Source organism: Octopus bimaculoides, chromosome 8 (assembly GCF_046866305.1).
Source record: "Octopus bimaculoides isolate indiv1 chromosome 8, ASM4686630v1, whole genome shotgun sequence".
Lineage (NCBI taxonomy): Eukaryota > Metazoa > Mollusca > Cephalopoda > Octopoda > Octopodidae > Octopus > Octopus bimaculoides.
Window position 1 is genome coordinate 59,743,255 of NC_142935.1, and position 25,027 is coordinate 59,768,281.

Below are 25,027 nucleotides of genomic sequence, written 5' to 3' on the forward strand. Positions count from 1 at the left end.
ATAATTTATTAATTGTCTGGAGTTCAAAAATGATGAAGATTTTACCTGAGAGATCAGTTGTTCAACTAAACAAATGGGATTTGTAATAAATAATTAGGGGCTAATGTTATTTTCAATCACTCAATTAAGACAAAGTAGGTATTTATTACTCTCACAAATTGATGTGCTACGATCATTTCTTTCTCACCTAGATGTATATTTGTAATGTATCTTCCGTCTCTAAACATTTACTTGAAACCATATAACGAACAATTTTCCCTTTATTTGTTTCGAGGGCAAAGCTTACACAATTGTAAATTATAACTCTTCATTAAATTTCTCTTTTCCCATTACCATTTCTCGCCTTTTGTCAGAATCCGTGAGGTTTCTTTCATGAAGCGCAACAACGAGAAATCATCTTTTGAATTTTCTCACTATATTTCAACGAGAGTATGGGAGGGTCTTTTTCCTAAGGAATTTACCAGGATGGCGATTCGACGGTAAAAGAGGAATTTACATTTACATATACACGCACATATATCCATTGTGCTTATATACATATATAAATACACGGGCTTGTGTCCGTTTCTGCCTACCAAAAATATTCAAAAAGCGTTGGTCTCTTGTAGGTACTAGCGAAATGAATTTCCCAAGATGCTTCCGAATGAATCACATGATCGGGAAGTATTTTTCCTACCAAACAGTCACGCATGCACCAATAAAATTGTGTGTATATATATATATATATATATATATATATATATATATATATATATATATATATATATATACAAACTCCCGCTTAACAACCTACTAATCCGTGTACCGGCATCGTAAAAAAATACAATAAATAAATTTAACTCAACATTCATTATTGAATCTCATTATCTACAAATGTACTCTACGTCTAAAACTTGCTTTAAAATTATGTTGAATTAGCACATAAACCATAGAATTTCGCAAGCCGCACACAAACGCACAAGTGTATGCAGACACGCCAGTACACATATATTTACATACACGTGTATATTTTGTGTAGGTTTGAAGTGCAACAAGTAAATATCAGGTTTCCTATTTACTGTAATTGAAAGGTTTTTGATTAAAAAACGGCAGATCGTAAAAGCTAACGAGGCCATCGAATGACATGTAACTCTAAACGAAAGAAACGACGCTGTTTCATTGCATCTCAATGAATCTACTTAATTATGACTCCAAGGGTCAAAGGAGAGCCTGGATATCTAATTCACTATGGAGATTCAACTGTTGATCTCACAACTAGCCGTTAAAATAAGGAAAGCGTTGGATAGCACAGCTTCTATATACTGTACATTCATGCTTAAATTCACGTAAACTCACTCACACACATACACACACATATATGAATGAATTGATAGATATAAGAGTGTTACTTGTATATACATGTGTATATATATATATGTGTGTGTGTGTGTGTGTGTGTGTGTGTGTATGGGTGTGTGTGTGCGCGAGCCTCTCTGTGTGTGTATATATATGTATATGTATATATGTGTGCGTGTGTGCGCGTGTGTGTGTATATACGATTCAGTTGAATTAAGTACTTAAATTGAGGCACCTCGTTAGGTCGGAATAATATACACATACATCAGTATTATGTAAATATAAAACTTGCTATATAAATATCGGGCGAATGATATTCTTGCAGTGCATGTAGACAATTAGACCCAGCTGAGTGAACAAATCCGCTCTTGAGCCATTCAGATATGTACATTACATTAAATATAAGGTCCATAATATTTACGAAGGGCAGATTCCGAGACAGGTGAATAAAATATGAGTAACAGTAGAGTCAATGCATTATGGGCGTTTCTAACATCTTTAATTGATTCTGCTTCTATTTCAGGTGACAAAATAGGTTTACCAGAAGAGTGTGTATTTGAGCATAACAGAGTAATTTAGAGGGCAGTATAGTTTTAGGAAAGGTGAGCGCGACTGCATTAGTCTAGGTTTATTTCTTAAGATGTTGTTTAATGTCTACTGACCAGAGGTAAGAAAATGATCTGTGGTCAGGTCCACCTACTAAATTATCAAGGTCGTCTGTGATAGAACCAATATACAAACTTTATCTCCACAAGTCAACAAAGCAATGGGTAATGACAAAGAAGTAAAAGTAGCGTGGGTCGATAAAGAGGAAAAAAGAAAGTAGGAAAGAAAGGAAAGCCGATCAACTGTTACTAATTACCATAATAAGAATAAAAGGAAGATTTGAAGGATAATGGAATAAGGATTATAAGGGTAAATTCCTAAGCTATGACTGCGAATAATTGCATGGGAATAAAACGAATCTACTACAACTAAGCAGAGATATTATAGCAATACGAGAAATAAAAAATTAATATACGTAAATAATTAAAAGGTACATAAAATTATAACAAAAAGAGATGTTCTAAGATATAAAAGTAATCAGGAAATTAAAAATTCAAAGAAATATAGATAAATGTAACTATTATTAGGGTGAAAATGATGTATGAGATTTGTAAAAGAGATAGCAACAAAATCAAAGTAAATATTTCTCTGAACAAACGCACTAATTACGGAGGGTAACGATAAGACATATTAAATATTAAGTACTAAATTAAGTACTAAATTAAGTACTAAATATTAAGTACTAAATATTAAGTACTAAATATTAAGTACTAAATTAAATATTAAGTACTAAATATCAGGTAAATAAAAAAAAAATTATTTAAAATATATAAAGAAGTGTATTCAAATATAAAGATAAGACTGAAATAGAAACCGAATCACAGTAAAAATTTTTGCTCCGTAGATTTTAAACTATGTTAAATCCTTTCGAATATCCTTTATTTTGAAGTTCATGAATTCATCTGAGGAAAAAGGTTTATTCTTTATAATGATGTAAAGTTTTCATTAATCAATTAAAGGAGTCGTTAGAAACGGCCATAATGGATCGATTCTGTATCTGTACTGTTAACCATTCATTTATGTGTGTGTGGGTACATATATATATATATATGTATGTATGTATATGTTCTTTCCTTCTTTCTATCAGCCCTTTCACACTTCGTTCATTCCACTCTTCATTCAATCGTTCCCCCCTCTGTCACATTTCCTAGCCTTCTCTTAATGTTCACTTTCCTTCTTTCATTTCACTGTGTCTCATTTTTCTGTTGCCCCTCCTTAATTCTTCTATCTCTCTGTCTCTACCTCTCTCTTTCTCTCTATCTCTCTCTCTCTCTCTCGGTCTCTCTCTCTCTCTCTCTCTCTCTCTCTCTCTCTCTCTCTCTCTCTTTCGGACAGGCCTGGCCTTTCTTTCTCGGTTGGACTACTGTCCGAGCAACATCTGTGTTCCTTCCTGTGCTTGTTAAGCCTTAGGTTAAACCTTACACACACGGACGCATACCTTCGTTTTGGGATCACCGATACTTTGTTATCTCCCCTTCTTCCTAGCTCGCCTGCCTCACTACAATTGTCCAGGAAGACGTCACCATAGAACGCTAACTCCAATTTTTTTTTATCTCTCTTTATTTCCTCGTGCCCCCTTCTGTTGAAGAGCGTAGGTTCAAAATGTAAAATACTTTGCGACTTTCCCGAGAGTCGAACTTGTTTATACACGTGTCTTCGTGTTTTGCTTTTCTGGAAATTTCAACTATATATATATATATATATATATATATATATATATATATATATATATATATATATATATATACATACATATATATATATATATATACATATATATATATATATATATGTATATACATAAATATATATGTGTATGTATGTATGTATATATATATAAATACATATATATATATATATATATATATATATATATATATATATATATATATATATGTATATATATATATATATATATATATATATATGTATATATATATATATATATATATATATATATATATATATATATATATATATATATATATATATATATATATATATATATATATATTCTATAACTATTTTAGTCGTTGTTCTTTGGGGGTTATTGTATGTTGGATAATTTCAGAGGCAATGTGATGTTATAATTTTGAAGGTTTACGATTACATTGCAATTTAGGATCTATCTCAATCATTCTATACTTGTGTACGAATCCATTTCAACATAGCATTATTACATAATAGAGTTTGACATCAAATCCATTATGTATTGATGCGCTTTTATGTTCTTTCGTTATATAACTTGCAAATTCAAATGCGTTTTGTTTGAAGCCAATATAGAAGTGATCAATTTGAGAAGACGGGCAAATGAGTAACGTCAGTATCACCGCAACTACACCTACCGCAATTGCTTTTGAATAATCGTATTAGATTCAAATCGAAATCCATTTTATGAGGGTCGTCTCAAATTTTCAAAGGCTTGGCAATATACTCTCATCGAATGTTACCAAACGAGTTTAATTTTCAACATAGACACCCTATCGGTCATCACACTTCATCTATCGGTGTTGCTGTTCTAGCATATTTGCTAAACAATCTGAATCTGCCTGAAGGAATATTAGAATTTCCTATGACTTCCTATGCTGCCGTTTTGATCAGCTGTTAGAGACGTGAAACCCACAGGGCATAAAACTTCGTCGTTCCAATATTCATTGTGCATAATATTCTCAACTCTATTTACAATATTTACATTTCACAGATATTTGTCCTTATCTTGTTTGTTGCTAACACAACGTTTCGGATGATATACCCTTTAGCCGTCATCAAGTGTCTTGGAGAAATTTCGAACCTGGGTTTTCATTCCTAAAGTATTTTTCGATATTATTATTATTATTATTATTATTATTATTATTATTATTATTTTTATTATTATTATTATTATTATTATTATTATTATTATTATTATTATTATTATTATTATTATAATTATTATTATTATTCAGGTAACTGCTTGGAATCGGAATCGGAATCTTGGAGTTAGTACTCCGTGCTCTTAACCACGACGCCATATGCCCGTGGGTGTAGTGGTTAAGAACGCGGGCTACTAACCCACGATTGCGAGTTCGATTACACGCAGTGACCTGAAGAAGAAGAAGAAGAAGAAGAAGAAGAAGAAGAAGAAGAAGAAGAAGAAGAAGATCGAAAAATACCTCAATACAAATTCCTCAATTCCTCATCTCTTAAATATAGAACTACATTCTTAACTCTCTCGTATTTGCTATTTAATTTATAGTCCATCGCGCATGTCATCTATCACCATCAATGGTTTATGTGGTAGTGGCAGTTGCAGGAAGTCCAGACCTTGGGTTGCCTTCAAGCATCTCCCCCCACTTTTGCACTCTTGATGTGTCCCCTAATATAGCAGCTATGTCAGCATAAATGTAGTTCTGGACTAATCGCATTTCATGCAGGTACTTTATAACAAAATTCTGCTAAATTTTGTTGATTTTCCAGAGAAATTGCAATTAGTCAATTTTGTTAATTCTTTTAAAACAATCAGGTGTCATTTTACCTGGAACTAAACAATGCACTTGTAAGGAAGAAGCATTAGGAATTAACGTATGCAACATTTCTCGGCTCTCACCTCACTCCTTCATAGTGTGACTATGGACTACGGACTTCTTAGCCCTCTTGTCCCACGGATCATTTCACTACAGTTTAAACCAATATTATGAAAAATTGAATACTTTTTCTCTTGTTCTTTTCTGTCACAGTTATTTTATAAAGAGAGCGTGCTGTACTCTGATATACGATATAACATTATATATACAAGTTTACGAAAGACTAACACGACATCGGTCTCTAAGATAGCAGTCTCAAATGTACTTTTATACAGACCATTATTACTTATTATTATGAGTAATAATTCCTTTTCAATATATTGTTCTACTTAACTTTATGCTTTAATATTTTGTTACCTTTTCTTTGTAATATTTATATAAATACTCTAAAAATTATTGAGTTCGATAGAAATTCAGTGAAATTACTTGAAGGCAATTCCTCGGCATTTGACGCATTCCTATAGAGTACCCATTAAAATCGCAGAAGAATACAAGAATATTAAGAAAAGAATAAATATATAATATTTTGCCAATTTATTATTATTTTCTTTTTATCGAAGGACGACTGTTTCAAAGACTAATGTTGCTTTTCAGCACACTAACATATTTCACTATTTGTCTTTCATCGAATTGGCACTTTTTAGAATATAATTACCCTAGCTGCTTGGAATTCAAGTGATTTATACGTGGAATTTCGGAATCAATGCAATGTTTCTAGTACTTTACCATTAATGCAGCTACCAAACCAGAAAGAATTTCTGTTGTTTTTACAACCAGTTTTCAAATGCTTTTTTATATTTCTTTCTAGATTTAGTTCGTCTGCCAATAATGGTGAAAATATCACGACTTATGCAGCTCTTACAACCGAAGCTTTTAATCTGCCTCATTAGCTCTTTTACGAAGACTTATTGTGATATCTTTAGTGAAATTACATCCTTCCAACATTTTTACTACTCAAGCCGACACTATCTTTGTGTCATGGATCACCTTGTCTTTATATTTCATGTTTTCAATAAAGTGTTCAAGATGACGCTATGATAGATTTAATTAATTTGTGAATATTAATCAATGGATGAGAAACCGGCCTCCTAAACTGGGGATAATTGGGTTCGAATCTCGTGAGAGGTATATGAAGTATTTCAAGCACAGAAGTGGCTATGTAGTAGGAAATTTGCTTTCTAGCCACATTGTACCAGTTTCAATCTCACTGAGTAGCACCTTGGGCTGTTGGCTTCCGCTATAGCATCAGACCGACCAAAGACTTCTCAGTGGATTTGGCAGACGGAAACTGGAACAAGCCCGTTGTATATTTATATGTGTGTGCGTGTGTGTTTCAGAGAGAGAGAGAGAGAGAGAGAGAGAGAGAGAGAGAGACAGAGACAGACAGACAGACAGACAGACAGACAGACAGACAGACAGACAGAAAGAAAGAAAGAAAGAAAGAAAGAAAGAAAGAAAGAAAGAAAGAAAGAAAGAAAGAAGGGAAGAAAGAAAGAGATATGGAGAGGGAGTTTCTGACCATCCGTCACGGCCGCTTGACAGCCGATCTTAGTGTGTTAGATGTCCCCACATCTAAGGCTTCGGTAAGAAAGACCGACAGACTAAGTGCCGGGCTTAAAGAAAAATAAGTACTAGGATTGGTTCATTCTTCAAGGCGGTGCATAAGCGTGGCTGCAATGTAATGTCAGAAAGAAGTAAAAGATAAAAAGCAACGATAACGGTAAGAGTGAAATAAAATATTGTTATTGAGATGTGGTCCTGTAGTGCAGTTGCTTTCTTACTGTTTTATATTTTAAATTTAAGTGTTCATTAGAAAATACTTCAGCAAATCTTTTATTTAAACATAAAAAGTTGTCTGCTGAAACCGATAGTAGGTTTCAAAGATATTATGAAGGTTTAGTGGTAAACATATTCACTTCCTGATTATGGAGGGTGGATAATTCAATACTTGGAAGTGGCGAACTTGAGGAAGAAACTTTATCTTGCATTCATCTCTTATAATATTGAACCAGTTTCTAGTGCGGCCATGTCATTCTTAAGTCAATGCATCATCACCAGATTGTGACCCTGCGTCAAGTGTGAAGGGTCCTCTGGATGTTTTATGTCAGCTTTAGCCTACACAGACTCTGAAAACAATTATCGAAAGCCTAGTATATGTTACCTAGTATATGTTACCGTAGGTGGCAGCTAATTTTATGCCAATTCATTGATAATTCCTGTAGAATGATTAAACGAAAAAACCACAATTTTTACCATCATAATGTCTTCGATTTCTGAAAAAAATAGGCTCTTCGCGCTATTTCAGCAGCTCTTGTATAAACACATCGGAGATGATAAAATGTCATGTAATCACACAAATGATTTCAAATATTCTCTACAGTTATCCTATCAGCAATGAAAATACTAATTCTGTTAAAGGAGATGTACTAAGGAAATGCGGAACATAATACTGATATAAGTAGATGTAATTTAGTGTGAACTGCACTTTTAATGAACATAGTGTAGAATACATAGTGGAATTATTCAGAGAAATACGTTTATTATGTATTCTGTATGGACATTCATATTAATGGTAAAGCGGCAAATAATCAGTATTGTAATGCAACTCAATGACTGTGTAAAGCATAAAACCTTTTCATTAATACGTCATCTATGCGTGATTGTTCGTATAAAGGCCATTGTGTTAATCTAAGGTTGATGAATAATATAATATTCTGCAGCCTGCTTCCACGTATTGTTGACTGAAAATAATTATAAAATATATTTAGTGATCAATGGAATTCCTAGAAATGAATATCTAAGTTTGTTTTCAAAAGTATGATAATCTCTTTATGTTTGACGCAAGGCATGTCAAAGTTCTTGTTCATTCTACACATTTGTGTAAACATTCAATAAAACCAAAATATACAACATGCATATAAGTGACTAAATATAAATGGATCTTCGTCACATTTCACGTTTTCTATTTCAGTTGTTTTATAGGCAAACGGAACTACCTACACATTGGATTATTTCAGCAGACAAACGGTCCATTCATGATACCTTCAGGCTAAATTAGCGTCTTAAATAGTGTACATGTTGAGCAGAAGATTAAACATTTGTATTAGAGATTCATTCTTTCCGTTGGAATATTACGCGCTTTCTGCCTCCATGATTATAGACGATGCAATAGTATGTGGCCGTATTCTAAAGCATATAGTTAGGAATTGCACTTTTTAACCATACAGCCAAGTTTATGTAACAAACATAATCATCTTTCGATGCACGTTTACATGCATTTTCGCAAATCCAAAGCACTATCGGAAAATAGTAATTCTTTATTTTTATGCTTCATGTAGTGTAAAGATATAAACAAACGCGATGACATTTACTTCAATTAAACGCATCACGTAAGACTGGAGATTGAAACGAAACAGTTTCTTTTGTAATAGAGCCTTTATACATAATACAAGTAGCATACACAGTTGATGATATCATTAATATTTGTTTTCTTTTTTTCACTTAAGAAATTCTTCATTGCCCCCATGCCCTTCAACATGTTATACAGCAGTCTACTTTCAGCTGCTTCAGAAATATCTTCATTAGCACATAGGTGGATTTTGATCCAATGTGTAGCATTTCGTGCAAATATTTCCCATCATATCCCAGGACAAAAAATACAGAGTTGTAACGAAATTCCGGTAGATGGAAACTAAGTATAACTCCTGACGGATTAATATTTCTTGAACGATGCACTTAATCTGTCATCCATTATACACCATCTCACCTTCGGGGTACATTTTTTGGCGTCCACTCTGTTGCAGTCCATAGGGTTAATATTGTAAAAATGACAATCTTTGATAACATTTCTATATACTAATTCAAAGACAGTGCTAATATTTATGAAACGAGCCATAATAAATTCACTTCTAAGAGAGAGAAGATAGTAGGATGAATAAAAATTGGAAAAGTCCCTGACATTTTATGAATACAGTTTTATACTCCAATGTATGAGTTTGTAGCATGGTAGATATCGATAAGTCTAAAATCAGAGATGAATTACAAAGCAATTTTTCATATTTTCAGTAATAAATTAACTTGACTTTCCCGTATAATAAAACATTTATATATTTGTTTAGTTTCGATTTTCTGCTTCAAGCTCTCCATTACGCATTTTAATGCAAATACATATTAAGAAACAAAAAACAGGGCCATTATAGTTTTTATTTTTATATTACACATTATGTTTTTAATTTATAAAATATGAATTTTGTAAAAACTAGCGCTCTGGGATATGGGATTACAATGGGGTGATTAAAGGCAACTAGAATTTTTAACCAAGTTCCTGTTGATTGATGTTCATCTACCTGTCGTTGTGGATTGGCATATCACATCAATATTGTTACATTTTTATTCTTTCCCATCTTTTCTCATCATGTTTATAGCTTCACATTTCTGTTTTTCGTTCAGAATATCGGCTTGGTTTCTGTGCATATAAACAGAAGTTTTTAATGCATCTAAATGTAATATTCCTTCTGTACTACTTCGAAGAATCTTTCAGTCTCATATTTCAATCCTTCGCTTCTCACCCAGTACTACATTGTGTTAACTTTATGTTTTTCTTTGTTTTTTGTTTTTTTGTTTTTTTGTCTTTTTGTTTGTTTGTTTTTGCTGTTTTTATTGTTTATACTGTTTTGTTTACTTCCACCGTTTTTAGCTTTTCCAGGTATTGGCAATGCTGATACTTTTCTTGCCATCACTACAGCATGGGATTCCGTAACCTATCTTTAACCTCTTCAAACTTTTGCTATTGTTTTTACTTTCCCATTTCTTCTATCTGTCATTTCAGATGTTATGTTATATCCGCTGGCTTACGTGAAAATGAAATGGTTTTCTTCTTTGTTCGCACATTTAGCTATTTTTATGAAACTTTCATTATTCTTCGCTAGATATTTTTTATTGCCATAAACTTCTTTTCTTTCTTTTCTTTACCACTTCCTTATTCTCCTCTTCTTTCACTTCTTCTTCTTCTTCTTCTTCTTCTTCTTCTTCTTCTTCTTCTTCTTCTTCTTCTTCTTCTTCTTCTTCTTCTTCTTCTTCTTCTTCTTCATCATCTCTTCTTCCTGCTGCTGCCGCCTTCTCGTTTTCTTCACATGCTCAGCAATTTCTCTCGTCGGGATTACGATAAGCATTTCGGGTATTCTGGAGAAGAGTCTCTGATCTGTGCCACAATCAAATCTTCCTTATCTTCGTCTTTCATTTCCGCGCTTCACAGTAATTGTTGCAGAATTTTATATTCGCATTCCACTCTACTTAGTTTCATTTATGTATTCTCTATAGTCTTCAGACCGAGACATGCAGTAACGCTTACCATGTGAAGAGCCATAGAAATACATCGTCAATTTGTTAATAAAAACATAAGTGGGAATCCACTTGACCAACATATACGCATGAAACTTACTTCAAATTACGCGTGTCGGCTTTCTGCTGTTCTAGATCTAACGGTGAAATTAGAGGATAGTGGACATAGTCATACTTTAGCGGTCAGACTCAGTTCTCTACATAAAACGGAAATGGATACGAAAATGTGATAGAGGGAGCTGAGGTGAGAAGAGAGGTACAATGATGTAATCTTCTAGTCAGCCCTTGACGTTTACGTATGCACTCCTGTACCTTTCATCATTTACGCAGCGGTTTCTCATAACTAGCAGCCTCACTGCAGAATAGTTATTCGTATTTTTGTGTGCGGATGAGTTTTTGCCCTGCTGTGAAATGTCACATATAAGTTTACAGTCCTTAATAATTTCAAGCTTATATGTGTTCTGAATATAGAGTTAAATATGTTTTCAAATGTATGAAATATTTCGGTATTTGTCATAGATAGCGATGTCGAGAAGGCATAAACACAGGTGAAACTTAAGAAACCTACCCATGGACCAGAATGTGAGGGCTGGAAACTTGATTTCGGTAGGTATCTAGGTAGCTTTGAGGTGATTCGTTAAGCAGCTTGTTATTCTGTTATTCTGTTCAGACTTTAGATACTGCAGTGGAAATTGGAGATAGATGGGGTGCCTGGTTCGCATCGTAAATCGTATAAGTTTTGGTGGCATAAAAGGACATCACCACAACAGTCTTGGCAAATACTCTCATGATTCTTGATATACAAAGATTGCGTAAAGGACATTGAAGAGGGATAGCCTGGATATTTTAATTCAGGTTAAAACTGAGGTTCACCGCCATAACAGATATCGCAGCTGGACAGCAATAGATGGTGGTAATTAGGGGTAATATTCCCGAAACTACTATTTGAGAAAGCACTCTCACCTCAAAGCTGGCTCCCCCAACAACATCAGAAAATGAAAGTTAACAGAAAGCAGCCACTACTAGCAACACAAGGTCAAAACGATTATCAAGTGCAGAAAACACAACACAAACAGCTACATCATCCACAGCAACTACATCCACCTGTAACAAAAGTCATTACAACAAGAGCAACAAAAATGGGGTCACCACCTACAACAACAACCACAACAACAAACTATCAGCCGCATATACACACGTGCTCGCATACATATGCATATATATATATATATATATATATATATATATATATATATATATATATATATATATATATATATATATATATATATATATATATATATATATATATATTCACTGACATATGCATATATATATTCACTGACATATGCATATATATATTTACATGGGGTGCAGTGAAATATGTAACAGTAAAATATTTAATACTATTAATGTAAATTTCCTTCAATACACGTATCTGTATGCTATGTATGTGTGTGTGTGTGTGTGTGCATCTGTTTGTGAATTTTCGAACGTGTCTGAGTGTATATTCCTGATTATATGTAAATATTTGTGTATGCGTATACATTCATATACACCTTGTGGAAAGTCGTACTCGCGCACACACGCAGGAACTCACTTCAACCTGTTCTTTAAAAGTGTTATTTAAGTAAGTTTCAGGAGGCTGCTATATATATTATGGTAAATATTTTTACAATGTTGCTGATGTTTAAAATAAATCTAAAATCCAATATTGCAGGCCACAGATTAATGGCTGAAAATCGAAACCCAAACACTAATGCTCAGCTGCAGACGAGACGAAAAGCGGCCAAGATGTTGATCACAGTTGTCATTGTCTTTGGAATATGCAATTTGCCAGTTCATATTCTCAATATTGTCAGGTAAGGTTCATCCGGACAAGTATTTATTTGAAACATACTCACAACTTTCAACAATTCCTCGAAAAACTGCTTGGAAGAAAATACTATATCTATATATATATATATATATATATATATATTATATACATATAGAAAATGAAAGACGGAAGAAGGAATATACAAGATCTTATTAGTAATCACGAGAAGTGATTCGACACATCTACCATTGATCCCCATATTACACACACACACACACACACACAGACATACACACACACACACACACACACACACACACATATATATATATATATATATATATATATATATATATATATATAATATCCCTACACTATTCTGTTCACAGAATATCGTTTAACATTTGACCAGCCAGAAGTCCGTCGTATCTCTCTCTCTCTCTCTCTCTCTCTCTCTCTCTATATATATATATATATATATATATATATATATATATATATATATATATATATATATATATATATATATATATGTATGTATGTATGTATATGCATATATTTACGTGTGTGTATGTCTGTTTGTCCCCCATCTCACCATCGCTTGACAACCGATGCTAATGTACTTATGTTCCTGTAACTTTGGCAAAAAGGACCGATAGAATAAGTAGCAGGCTTACAAAGAATGTTTTGGGGTAGATTTCTCTGACTAACACACTTTAAAGTGGTGCTCCAATATGGCCGCAGTCAAATGACTGAAATAATAAATAATATAATATACATGTATATACGTGCGTGTGTTCATTTTTGTAATTATATTTGTCTCTCCACTCTACTGCTTGACATCTGGTGTATGTTTCCTTATGCAATTCAACGTTTCCGAATAGTATGTAGACGAAAGAAATTCCGGCTTTAAAATTATAGATACTGAGGTCGATTTATTCGAATAAAACCATCAAGCTGTGCCCCAAATTTTCTACATTACAATGAAAGATACATGTATATCATTACTGATAAAACATTGAGAGTTACTAGGGTGGATGTATATAGTTACAAAAGTATGAAAGAGTGTGTGTTATGAAAATCTAATTTTCTAGTTCAATTTTGAAATTGCAATCTGAAATAATTGGAAAACTTGATTTGGACAATTTGTATTTCGCAAATTTCATTTATGTGCGTTCACTCTTTTGACTTTTCAGTAACCTTACATCGAACACAGCTTGATTAATGTTAAATTTACTTATATAAAATTTCATTTTTATGAAATCTTTTATAAAAACACTGAAATTCAAAATAATAATATCCACAGATAAAATGTTCTTTGCTTTCCATAATGTCAGGCTCGATCTCAATGAATGATAAAATGGACAGGTTTTTGATATAAAATCCTCCAGTTGACCTGTATCCTCTGAATGGAATTCGAGAGGCTTAATCGTCACAGGAGACAGCCGATATATATACATTTAAATTACATATTGTTTTAAAAGAGCAATGTGAACATCACCTGTGCATTTTCGAATTATCTACGATGTGACTGAATTGTAATTACAGGGTGAAATTTGTTGCAAAATCAATTTCCTCGTTTACTAGGTGAAATAAGGCGGTAGACGATGTCCATACGAAAACAAGGAATGTGTATACTTCTACATACATTTTGATATATCTATATCGTTACTCCACATTATGCCGTAAGAGGTATGGGGCTGATTTCCAAGTTTCTCTGACATACATATTTTTACCTGGTCATGATACGGGTCGATTAGAGGATTAATTTTTAATTCTTTTGCCATCTGGATTCGAGCATCATGAAATAGAATGTTTTACTCCAGAACATAACGCATCTCTCGGTCCATGAATCTCACGTACAATCTTACGATTATGATTCCAACATCCTAACCTCTAAGCCAAGCTCCTCCACACATCTAAACATATATGCATATGCATATATATATATATATATATATATATATATATATATATATATATATATATGTAGCATTTGGAAGTCCTAGATTAGCGTATATAATTGGAGTAGATGAAACGGGGACAACTGACGAAGGGGTATACTCTTTATGTTGCATGTCCCGTTTGTCTGTTTTTTTTTTCGTTGTTCGAAAAACGTTCGTTTTCCATGTGTTCTTTTCTCAATGTGTTTAACGTTTTTTTTTATGTCCTGTACCCATATATACATGTATGTATACATATAGATGTAGGTATGCACATATATGCATGGATATAGGCATATAATTATATATTATTTATATTATATATATATATATATATATATATATATATATATATATATATATATATATATATATATATAAGAGACCAAAGTGTACTACGCCGCTATATATTCTCATATATCAAAAATACACAAAAGCGACAAGAACGCAAAACATCCAGACAGTCGCATCAAGAAAGAAAGGTTGGCTCGGCCAAACAACGATCACGTGGGGAGCGAAGAGAGAGTGGTAGAGGTAGATGGATAGAAGAATTAAGGAGGGGGCGAGAAAATATGAAAGGGGCAGAGTGAAGTGAAAGATGCTGGAAGGTGTGCATGAAATGAAGGCCAAGAAATGTGAGAGAGGGCGAACGACTAAGGAACGAAAACTCCGAATGACTCGTCCTTGTTTTCTTTGTATCGTCTGTCTGGATGTTTTGGTGTCCCTTTTTTTGTATCACTTAACTGTCTGGATGTTTTGCGTTCTTGCCCTTTTTTTCTATTTTTATATATATAAAAAAATATAGCGGCGTACGTATACTTTGGTCTCTTATATATAAGTATATATTAAATTTTGTAGGACTCTATTATTCTTTCAATTCTTTCATTCTTTCCATCTTTCCATCAGCCCCTTTACACTTCGTTCATTCCACCATTCGTTCTTTCGTTCCCCCTCTCCCATATTTCCTGGCTTCTCTTCATGCTCACCTTCCCTCCTCTTTCACTTCCCTCTGTCCCTTTCATTTTTTCGCGCCCCTCTTAATTCTTCTATCCCTCTGCCTCTATCTCTCTCTATTCTCAACCCACGTGACCGCTGTTCGCCGAAGCCTAAACTTTTTTCTTGGTTCGACTACCATCCGTGCAACATCTATATCCCTCCCTCTGTCTGTCAAAACTTATGTCCCTGCCATAAGGCTTTACTTCCACACACGCCAGCTTAATTTAATTCGTCCTTAGTCGAAATACACCCGTTGTTAATGTCCTGTTATTCGTATTTGTGTACCATTTCTCCGTTTTTTCGTAATTGTCTTCGTATATATTCGCTGTTTTCTTCCAAGGAGTCTAGTACTCTCAGCTTGGTTTTTCCTTGGGGCTGGCCAGATTGGAGCAATATCGAGTATAACCAGCCGAAATTGCAAAGATAATCTGGAACTCGATTGAGGAAATAAAACTCCGAATGACCCGTCCTTGTTTTCTTTGAGTCGTCTGATGAATGTTTTGCGTTCTTGTCCCATTTGTCTATTTATATATATATTTTTTTGTATTTGCTTAGTTTTAAAAAAATTTTATTTGCAAATATTATACTAATGTTTTATTCATGCAGAACTACATTTTGTCAAAAAATTCTCTCCAAAATTGAATGTTTAAAAGAAGAGGAGACAGTACATTTTGTACTCTAAATATAACTCAATTAGGAGAAAAAGAAAGAAAGGGGAAGAGAGAAAGAAGGGAAACAGACTTACAGTAACGACACCTTACCTGTTTTTTTTTTGTTTTGTTTTTTTGAAGAAGTCATCGTCCTTAAATCCATTCCAATACAATGGTAAATAACGAAATAAATAAATGAATGGTGAATAGGAAGGGGAATCGAACTTCTCTCTCTACCTGTCTATGTGTCTGACTATCTAACTATCTACCTATCTATCATCCTATCTACCTACCTATATTTCTATCTATCCATCTCCATTGTCATAGAACCTCACCCAAAATACAAAAAAATTGTTATCTTCTAAACAACCCCCGCCCCCCCAAAAAAACACCTGTCTGTTATAAATGAACAAGCTGTTTGTACATTCACAAAATTTCATTTGACGTGTTCGAGAAACGAACGAAAGCATAAATAATAATGGAGAAATAAAAAGCATTTAAAAAAAAAATCTGCATACAGGAAACTATATGTGCTCTTATGTATGAATGATTACATGCACGCATGTGCGTCTCTGTGAAAACTAGTGGTGGATTGCTTCCTTTTATTTGAAGGAGTAACTTACCTACACCGTAAATAGTTTTCCATCAGATGTTCACTTACAAACCACATCTCTGTTATATTTAATAGTAGATGGAAATAATTACTGGGCAGTATATATATGATCGGCTTTTCTATACGACGCCTCGGCATTTTTGTGATCTACTGCATAAACAATGTGAAAGGGCAATTGAGTATATTCATCTTGTTGATGATTGATATATTCTGTTTCTAGTCCTCTACTGCTTAGACTCAACGTCTTAATAGCAGTACTTCTTGTTTATATCACATACCAGAGAGAAATAATGGTTGCAACTAAAGTAAACGGCATGTCTATCAAAAGGGATGACGTCACAGCTACGATGTCGCTTCATCTATCTGCTCGATGTAGATGCAAATTTCATTTCTTATACTTCAGAGTATTGGGGAAAGGAAAGATAACATTGAAGAGGGTTGTCTTATATAAATCATCAGAGCCCGTCTGTATCGTTTAAGCTAATAAATAGAAACGAACCGTTCATGGTCTCCTATGCGCTCAATTGACTTGCTAAAATTAGCAGTTAAACCATTTCACATATCTACTACCATCAATTTACAGTCAAAATGGTACATATTTTATAATTTCGGTCATATTTTATAATTTCAAGCATAGGACACTGCAAAAGGGCTCAAAAAGTGGTTAAATTCTGTGTAGGATGCGCTAGGTATAAGTAAAATTTACAGTGATTATATAAATATTTTTGTTGTAAGAAAATGCTTCCGAACCACACTGTCCCGCGTTATGTCCGACTGAGTGGAACATTACACAAGTGTCTTCTACTAAAGTCTCGGCGCGACCAAAGCTCTGAGTTTGGTAGGCAGAAACTGAAAAAAGCCCGTCTTATATATGTATATATGTGTCTATATATGTTTTTGTGCCTGTGTTTGTCCCACCACAACCGCTTGGCAAGCGGTAATGGACTGTTTACGTCCCCGTAACTTAGTGGTTGGGCAATGAGGCCGCTAGTGTAGGAAGTAGGGTTTAGAAAATATATTGTAAACGGGTGGATACATTCGATTAAAATTTCTAGGTAGTGCCCTAGCATGGCCGCCGGCAAATAACTGAAACAAGTAAAAGATAAATGATATAGGTAAAAGATATAATCATGGCTAGGAAATGTCATAAATGCACCCACACTCACGCACGCATACACGCACTCTATCGCCCCTCTCTCTGTCTCTCACAAACACACACAGATGATCGGACACAAATATATATATATATATGTGTGTGTGTGTGTGTGTGTGTGTGTGTGTGTGTGTGTGTGTGTGTGTGTGTGTGTGTGTGTGTGTGTGTTTGTGTGTGTGTATGTATGTATGTATGTATGTATGTGCGTGTGTGCGTGTGATTGTGCGTCTATGTTTATTCCTCTAGCATCGCTTGAGAACCGATGTTGGCGTGTTTGCCTCCCCGTGATATAGCGGTTCGGCAAAAGAGGGCGACAGGATAAGTACTAGATTTACAGGCAATAATTGCTGGAGTTAATTTGCTTGACTAAAGGTGTACCCCATCATGGCTGCGGTCAACTGACTGGAACAATAAAAAGAGTGAAAGAATATATATCTGCGGGCGTGTGTGTGTGTGTGTGTGTGTGTGTGTGTGTTTGTAAATATGTATAGTCTCCAACTTCTCCAGTGTGCGCGGTTTTGCTTGTACACGTCCTCCTTTGTGTAACTCCACAGATAAAAATCGCATGTAGCGAGATCTGAACCTCTTGGAGTTCTGGACTTCTATGGTCACACTATTCATGTTTTATCTCCTGCACGTAATGGGGTTTTCACGGACGGAAATTCAATTCTTTATGCAACACCGTACGTATTGTGTGTCTTATTAGTCCGATTTTTGCGGACTCTGATTAAACATTTCCTGCACTGTTGTCACGTCCTCCACCGGTCTGGATATGGTTGATCGGTCACTTCCTGCATTGTTCACAAACCTGTGGTCATCAGCTTTGCATGACAATTTTTTATTGTCTCTGAATGTAGTGTTTCGTGCTTACCTTTAAATGCACGTCACCATCTCTAAACAAAACAACGGAATTCCACACTTCAAAACGTGCTGCTATCTTAGCTCACTCCTGGACAGTGAAGCGACGGGCCGTCTGGAATATAAGAAATAAGAAATAAGACAATAAAAATATAAAAAATTCCTATTAGTGTTGTCTGTTTAAAAAATACTTTCGTCGTGATTACAATGATATTAAAAATTCTATAAGCAATTTCTAATGCCGAGCTAATTTCTACCCATCCTATATAAAATTGGTTGTGTTGCATCCTCCAGTGTAGATGTATCTCGTCAGATGTCTCGTTCAAAAGAAACTATCTCGCCCAATATACTCGGTTTAGTTTGATTCCATTATACGGCGTACTGCTATGGCCAGTATGTTGTTGGCTATAACGACAGGCGATGGATACAATTTTCAGGTTATAAACGCTTATAATTATGCAGAAGATGTATTTCATTTCTACCTGTCATAATAATGAATGAACACAAAAATTGCAGTATTAATCATACAAAAATTAAATATTAAATTTTCTAAATATTGTGCCATCACTTTTCACAAAGCCTAGGATTTTACAATTCCACTTAACCGCTCCTTTGCAAGCAGCCACATTCATCAAAATGAAACATGCTAGAAGATAACTCTCCGAGTGCCCACTGAAATATTGTTTCTGTTTTGAATCCATTACATACTTGATCTCAGATACCGGCGACATGCAGAGTATTAGCGGAATCTCCTTTCTTGCAATCATTATTGCCATGTTATCTCTCTAAGGACATTTTCCTCTCTTCTTAAAACCCAATCTCGAAGATCTTGACATTTGATAATTTGTGCATTTAAGATTTACCCACTACCAAAATAATAATAACAATAACATGTCTATGTTTTTTCCTTCCTTAATTTATTTTCAGATATGCGAACATTTCGAATAATTTGAAAGCCATATCAATCTTTTCGCTAATCTCTCGTCTTCTGTGTTACGTGAACAGTGCCATAAATCCGATAATATACAATTTTATGAGTGGTAAGTAAATATTTTCTTGCTTATATCCCGAATTTTTGAGTCAGACTGTACATTCAATTAAGAATATATATATATATATATATATATATATATATATATATATATATATATATAGATAGATAGATAGATAGATAGATAGATAGATAGATAGATAGATAGATATAAACGTTTATTATATATTCCTTTATTGTAGTAAAATCGACTTACATCTGTTTCCGATCGTCTTTAGATGTTCCTTCATCGATCCGTTTACTCAACCGGTCAATTGACCGGTTGAGAAAAATTGAACAGAGTGAAAGAATTAATGCTATCATTATGATACTTGGTGTATACCGCTAAAACCAAGCAGAGAAATGAAAGTGAACGATAGAGGCATGGGAAGACGGGCGAAAAGGTGCAATACCAGGTCAGTGGAAGAGGAATAATAAAAAAGATAAAAATTAAATAACGTTATGGAAGAGAGAGACTAAAGAAAACGGAAAGAAAGAAAAAGAAGAGGAAAGGGGGGTACACAATAGAGCAGGGGAACAAGATGGAAGAATAAAAGTGGAATGGATATGTGAATAGCCAGAAAACAAAGAGGATACAATAATGAAAGTATTAGTGGCCTTAGCGTGTGTAATTGCGTCATTACACTACAAAACAGTTACCTTTTCGTCTGTTCAAATACTATCCAGATAATATTTTGAAATTTGATATTACGAATTTATTCCTGTGGTTGGCTTAAATGTTTAATAGTGAGTACTTACTACGATATCATATTGAGAGTGAAGTGTATTAGACAAAATTATGGATAAATGGAATGAAAGAACCACCAGCAATAATAGGTAAAGGAAGCTATAGCAAAAGAGGATAGTAGAGGGAAAATGCAAAATGAAAAATAATGATAAAATAAAATGACAATAATATAAAAAAATAAATGCAAACAATAAAAAAAGAATTCAATGAAATAAAGATGATATAAAAATTTAAAAAATAACGACGAAATAGAATAATTTCGATAACTTGCATTTATCCATTAGGCATTAAACCCATCTTCACCATTATCTCTCATTATGGACTGATAGTTATCAATGGAACTTGCTGAAAGATTTATTATAGAAATGCTCACAACGTGTCTCTAATTCCTGGCTCCAGTTAATTATGTTACTCTTTGACGTAAGTATTTGGACTAACACCCAATTTCGCAACTCATTCGTCCTATTTAATACGGCTTAGCTGTAGCTAAAGTCGACCATTCTAAGTCACATTTAGTTTTGCTGTTCCTACGTTACCAGAATAACTTGCTAAGGGAAGCTGAGTTTTCTCTATATTTGCGTTTAATCTTACGTAATAATTTTGTAATAATGTAGCTAAAAACTCGCTGCAAAGCAGCCTCTGTAATGTTAAGTTTGACTGCGAATTACAACCGTGCATTTGTAGACTACGCTCTCCTCAAGACATATTTTATTTAGAGGACACACCTATCCTCTATTCAGTTATAAGTGATGCTGTCGCTCTTGTGAGTACCACCTATGTGGTTTTGATTCCTATTAATGTTATTATTATTATTATTATTATTATTATTATTATTATTATTATTATTTACTTTTAACCCGCATGTTTGTTACAATCACTTGCCAAGACATGCCCTGCGACCTAGGGTGTGTGAAGGATAAGAGGTGTTACAGCATGATTGAATACTTAGGAGAGGAGAAGTGGCAGGGTCAGTAGCGAAATATTTTGATATTATACAACACAGACATTTAAATTCAGAGGGTTTTTCTAGGGTTGTACGCAGTACTTGTCAGCACAATGTTTTGGATTACTCTAAGACATGGTTCTCCTGGGATATTATCTAGATGTTTCTGACAACCCCTTCTTATCATACCTACTGTACCCACAATAACAGGAATAGTTCTCACTTTAAAATGCCACATATTTATATTTCAATTTCCAGGTCCTTATATTTACTTAATTTGTCAAATTACTTTACAGATATAATTTTATGTGTGGGAATACTTGCATCTGTTAGTCTGCAAATATTTTCTTCCGTGTTTTTATAGTTATTATATGTTTGAGATTTGCTTTATTTTTGTACAAGTTGACTCCAAGTTTACCCAGACACCTCAAGAGACAAGTTAGAAGTTCAAGTTGATGTTATGACTATGGTACCCTATATTTGGATTTTCACACAATATTGTTCTAGAGAATGTTTAAGAAAACATAAGAATATTATAAGTCTGTTTTAAAAGTTGAGATTATATAGATGGTATTTTACGTAGTATATGGGCAGTTCCAAAGAGCACTATTTAAAAAAAAATTCTGCCATTTTTTATATGAGCTAGGTAGCAATCATCTTCTTTTGAAAACATTCGTAGCGCACCTATGACAACAGGTATTTAGTCTTGAGGTTACACATTTTGCCAATTTCTATTTCAAGTTCGCTATACTAGCTCAGTTTTTGGTAAATCTTGACACATACATTTATGTCGATTGAGACAGTCATATTTGTTTGAAGTCCTTCAATATAATGTCTGGCCTATTCGTATCTATGTTTTTATCAGTTTGAGCGGTGACGTTCTAGAGGAGTGAAATGTGGTCATTTACAAGCACTGCATGTGTTTTGTTCTCTCACTAGTCTTTATCATGGTGCAGGTCCAAGATTTTGCAAATTACTCAGTGAATATACTGTGCTACTCTATTACGCCTGTTGAGATACTCTGTAGGTGCAAGAAGACTGCACATAGAGACAACATGATAAATGGTTTCATTTTGTTGCTTGCAAACACTACTGCTGTTATTTATATATTGGTCTGTTAACTCCTTGTAGGTAGGCATTGATCTTGGGCTGTTATAACAAATCCTTCTGTCTCTGATTTTAAGCCAGAAGACATTAACCATTGATGCGTAAGGGCTTTGTCAACATCGGCATTATTAGCTCTCTTTAGATATTTGTCATGGAGAAGTTTTTCTTGCCATTTATCAGTAAGAATATCTAAGGCAGCAGATTTAGCACGGGTTTTCATACGCTTACCTTTTTCTGATTTTTTTTCCATTACATCACATTCTGGGATTTGTTGTATTTGGAATTCATTTAGATATTTCTTGGATCTATTTTAAAACGGGGGCCACATTTTTCATTAATGTTTTACGTACTGTTTTTGGTACGGAAAGACTTTCAAACTTCGTATACTTATCTATTTTGTGTTATAGAACAGAAAAATATTTTTGTATTCGAATTTATTTCATGTAAAAAATTGTCTTATTTCGATAATTTCAACCAATCACTGACAAGTATTCAGTTGTTTACATTTACTCCTTTGGCTGATTAAGCGATGTAAAGCGTATTTAATCTCCATACCTTCGTTTTATTTGCTTTTTTCATTTTAAATTTGCTTTAACCCTAACCCTAACCCTAACCCTACGGTTAGGGTTAGGGTTAGGGTTAGGGTTAGGGTTAATTGTTTCAGAATCGTTTGTTTATGTAGTCGGCACTTAATGTATATCGGCTGAATGGACGTCAGTGATTGGTTGAAATTACAGAAATACGACAACTTTAACATGGAAGAACTTATGGATTTCTTTTTTTTTTAAGAAGACTAAGAGAAAAAGATGTTTTATATGACACATTCTACCAGTGTTCCAAGTTTCAAAGTGTTTCGTTAATGAAAAATGTGCCCCCCCCCCCCCGTTTTAAAAAAGATCCTATTTCTTTGCCTGTTTTGTTACTGAGTATGATGTTTCCTTGTTTTTGTGTTTTAACACACGGTTTAACATCTTCTCATCAGAGTTTTTCAATGTTTTTATCATCATGAACACCTTCATGTTCATCATGATCGTCATCATTATTATTATTATCAGTAGTAGTAGTAGTAGTAGTAGTAGTAGTAGTAGTAGTAGTAGTAGTAGTAGTAGTATTGCTGTTGTTATTGTTATTATTACTATTATTATGATTATTGTTGTTGTTGTTGTTTATGTTATTATTATTATTATTATTATTATTATTATTATTATTATTATTATTAATATTATTTTTATTATGAGTATTATCATCATCATTATTTAGCGAGGAATACATAAGACGTGCTTTCAAACGCTCTAGTTGAGTGCAGCATAAAATATCTATTAACACAGTTTTGGTAATTATTTGCATTATTTATTTTATTCCAAGCTGTCAACAGAAACACCAGGAACCTGTTACTGGTTTTCTACGGTTGTTTAATCCCTCTAGGGATTATATTAGTTCCACCAAATAAGTTTGCTCGGCGTTTAATTTAATTTAATCAAAGACAACTAAAGAAGATGGCGGATCTGGTCTTGGCAGAGTTGAGAATAAGCAAAACAACCCCTCCCATGAATCTCGTGACTGCTGAAGATTTCTTTCGCCTCCCCTCCTTTATTGGCAACAATACAGTTGAAATGGAATAAAAAAACGAAACTGTTATGGTACAATGTCCACCTCATAATAACAGCAATAGTAGCAGTCAAAGCAACAGCAATAGCAGGGACAACAACAGAAGCAGCAAAGGTGACAGCAGCCGTAGCAGTAGTAGTGGTGGTAGCAACAACAACGAAGGAGACAGCAACTGCAGTGGCAGTAGCGATAGCAACAACAGCAACAACGAGAGGAAAAGTGACACCAGCAGCAACAACAAAGCCTATACTAACAACAGCAACAAGAACAACAACAACGATAACGAAAACAACCTAAACAAAAATAAATACTCACATAAACATATAAAGCTGCAGACACCACATTCACCGTACAAACACACACACACACACACATCTAAAGCTGTAGACACCACACTTACAGCACGCGCACTACATTCAAGCAAGCAGATTAAACAATGCCAGCACAAAACACACAACTTCGTACTCATCAGGAGAGACAACGAGTGACTAATGGCGCTCGTAACACAAAATATTGAATTTGACACAAAATATTGAATTCGAATAGAACACATTTTGCGTACCAAAAGGTTTAATTCTGGTAAGAATGTCTCTTGGCTCCTACACAAAAAATTCGAAAGAGCTTTCCAGAGGACGTGAGACGTAAAACCCACATTGCGGCTCTTTAAGGGATTCCCCCAACAGCAAAAATAAAAAGAACCAGCAATTATAGAAGT

General features: G+C 34.0%; 1 protein-coding gene across 1 annotated transcript in view; it reads left to right on the forward strand.

Moving 5' to 3' along the window:
- The window catches only part of LOC106870912 (orexin receptor type 2), a 355,965-nt gene that overhangs the window by 324,990 nt on the left and 5,948 nt on the right, over nucleotides 1-25,027 (forward strand). The window contains exons 4-5 of the mRNA XM_014917147.3: nucleotides 12,565-12,706; nucleotides 19,804-19,916. Coding sequence (XP_014772633.1) covers nucleotides 12,565-12,706; nucleotides 19,804-19,916 — 255 coding nt within the window. The remainder of the gene's footprint in view (nucleotides 1-12,564; nucleotides 12,707-19,803; nucleotides 19,917-25,027) is intronic.